Here is a 3176-nt window from a genome sequence, read left to right as displayed (position 1 = left end):
TTTCTCTGAAATCCTCATTTAATTCTTAAAAAGGGTTGAAGGTCAATTTTTGGGATAAATGGAAATGTTACCCAATCAGTCAGTCATATAGAGCGTTTTCAATGACGTCATCAACTGCATCATCATTGAAGGAGACGCCGGCTCAAAGTTGGAATTTTACTATTTAAAATGTAAAAAACACCTTAATCAAACTTCAACAAATGTTTTTAAAACTACACCTGGATTGAATACTATGAGATGTCAATGATAAAGCGTCATATTTGACGTATAATCAAAGCAATAAGTCCCTATGAAATGGACAAATTGGTACAATTTTTATGTGTTTGGATCGATTAGGTACGAATAGGGTGTCTTGGCATTTAATAATTGATTGTTATCTACAATATGATTCTAAGCAGGGACATCGTTAGCTCTTTTTAGGGTGCTCAAGCCCCCCCTCAAAAAAAAAATGTTAATCATATATGTACATAAATAAAACGAAACTACTTAAGTATTTTTGTGCTGATAATTTATGGGGCTAAGCCTCCAAATAATAAAAGCTAGTAACCCTCCTGTTAGTAAGATTGTATGACCATGTAGCAACCAATTTTTAAATAATTTAATAAAACTAGTCAATAGGGGGATACAGTTATGATGGACTTATGGTTTGATAGATTTAAGTCCTTTAATTTGTTCGTTCCATTGTGTCATTCCCTATTTTCCTTAATATAAATGGAAAAAAGGGGTTTCATTCATATAAAACTAAGCTGTTTAGGACTCCAAAATGGCCAACATTAACAATGCTGACGTCACATGAAAACGCTCTATTGTCCCTGGTAATGACTTTCATCGCACTATCAACAAAGTGAATCGGCAATACGTCAAATGAAGGAATATATCTGTATGGATGACATTGCAGAGGTTTTTTTTTACGGCGGCAAGGGACTCCTTCAAAAGATTGGAAAGCTGAAGATATAGCTATTGTGACTGAAATACATCCAAGCATGAAGTTTAAAATTCTTGTTCAATATACAAATAATTTCAAAGTGTTTTTAATTAAATCCACTCTACTTCCCTTTCAACTTAATTGGGTTAAAATTAATTTTTATTTACTCTAATTTTGTTCACAAAAAATTAAAAAAAAAAACCTTTATCCTTTACACACACAACATATCAATAATACTAATAACATCATATGAGTGAAGAAAGTCGAATTCATTACATTTATGGGAATAAAGAAATGGCAACCTTCGGAATGACCATATATGCAAAAACACGAAATAAGATTCCACTACGGCTACACGGAAATTCCTCTGCTTTGAAAAGTGACATGTGCCAACAAAGTCTCTTTTGAATGAAGATTGAAGCTTGGTCAATAAGGATTACTCGAAGAACTATACCTATCTAAAGATGATATTATTAACTTAGTATATGTGAAGAAATGGTGTCCTTTTGCAGTTTAAATCTAAAGCCATCAATTACCTATGATGCTCAAGAATTCTTACTTAATCTTTTAATTTTATGCAGCAAATATACGATTCAGTTGTCTATCTATAGGTTAGTTGAATGTCATTACATAGGTGTTTTTTTTTTTTTTCAAAAGTAGTATTTATAGTATGCGTATATTTTTCAGATCATTTCAGTTCAAATTATTTTGTTTTTATCTTTCAGATACACCCTGAAATACAAGAATGTCAAGCAGACTCAGCAGTGTACCCCTGAGTAAAGATGCTCTTTTAAAATCATATCGCTATCGGCTCAAAGAAGACATCAATACTCTTTTATCAAACTTTACAGAAATAATTAAATTATGTAGAGTTGAAGAAGAACATCAAATTACTCGTGCAACCCAATGCGAGGAAGATTCATTTGAGAAACAGGTGAGGGCTGCCAATATGGTGAGAGCCTCCGAGTCTCTAATGAAGCTGATTAGTGATATTAAACAGTACCTGATTTTGAACGACTTCCCTTCTGTCAATGAAGCAATTTCTCACAATTCCAAAATGTTTCTTGATCTAAGAGACTCTTGTGATAGAAAGTTAACTATTCTTCGAGATGAACTTGCCATAGATTTATTTGAATTGGAGGAAGAGTACTATAGCTCATGCTACAAATAGATTAAGCATAATCATCTTTAAATTATAAATGTACCTCCCAAAAAGTGATATTATTTTTTATATTTATTAAATAAATTCTTTATATGTTCTGTAAATGCCAAAATGAATGCTTACTTATTATTTTGCTTAATTTAGACTCTGTTAGTCTTATTTAAGGGAAGGTTTTATTAGATTGGGAATTATATATTAAATACGAGGATATATATGTCACAGTAGAGATGGAAATCCAGTAGAATCGTTGATTCTCCTAGTAGAGATCATGATCGTAATCTGTTCTAGGCTTACAATCTCTACTAGGAGAATCAATAATTCTACTAGTATTGCTAGCTACTATTTCATATTTGAAGAGGTTGCCTGTTGTCGAAAATATGACGCCAAGTCAAACCCTCTAATTCACCTATTATATAATCATAGTTAATAGTAGATCGTTTAGGTTAAGAATTTTAGGACTAAATATAAATAAAATCTTTTTCATTTAAGTATAATTTATTTCCATCCTAACAAATGACAGTCAATACAAATATCTTATAAGTAATTACAATGTATATGGATTGAATATATTGTTCTTGGATTGAATGATAGAATTGAAGATGACGAGGCAGAAGAGTTAACACGGTATAACTAATAAGCCTTCAATTTAATTTTCCTAATGGATTTGAGTGAAATCCGACAATCTTCTTCGTACCTCGCTGAAGCCTACTATGGCAAAACGATCCTCTGTAGAAACTTAGCTTCATATACTTTATTACGACGTGGAAGATCCAGAATGGGTTTGAATGTCTTTTACTAAAATTGAGACCTTATCAAATAGTAGAATGTAGATTGTTTCTTTTTTTATACTATGGAAAATGTAAACAAAACACGCAACTACTTATACACTATGCCGTCACTATTTAAAGCGTGGTGGAAGTCAAACATCAGTCGTAAACTTGTTATGGTTAAGGTTAATAATTTTGGTGAGGATACAAAAGTGTGCAAGGAGGAGGGATGAAATACTAATGACTTGTGACATATTTAACTGAATTCCGATGTCAGAAAAAGAAAATATTATTTGGATCAATCTATTATTTCAATATTCTG

General features: G+C 31.6%; 1 protein-coding gene across 1 annotated transcript; it reads left to right on the top strand.

Moving 5' to 3' along the window:
• Positions 1-1670: 1670 nt before the first annotated feature.
• Positions 1671-2096, top strand: MED22 (Mediator complex subunit 22). The gene has a single exon (XM_040718921.2). It carries the CDS (start codon positions 1671-1673, stop codon positions 2094-2096), a length of 426 nt encoding a protein of 141 aa, XP_040574855.1.
• Positions 2097-3176: the final 1080 nt, after the last annotated feature.

This window comes from Lepeophtheirus salmonis, chromosome 9, assembly GCF_016086655.4.
Source record: "Lepeophtheirus salmonis chromosome 9, UVic_Lsal_1.4, whole genome shotgun sequence".
In the NCBI taxonomy this organism is placed as follows: domain Eukaryota; kingdom Metazoa; phylum Arthropoda; class Copepoda; order Siphonostomatoida; family Caligidae; genus Lepeophtheirus; species Lepeophtheirus salmonis.
The sequence above is the reverse complement of the archived record's forward strand: the minus strand, read 5'-3'. Positions and strand labels throughout refer to the sequence as shown.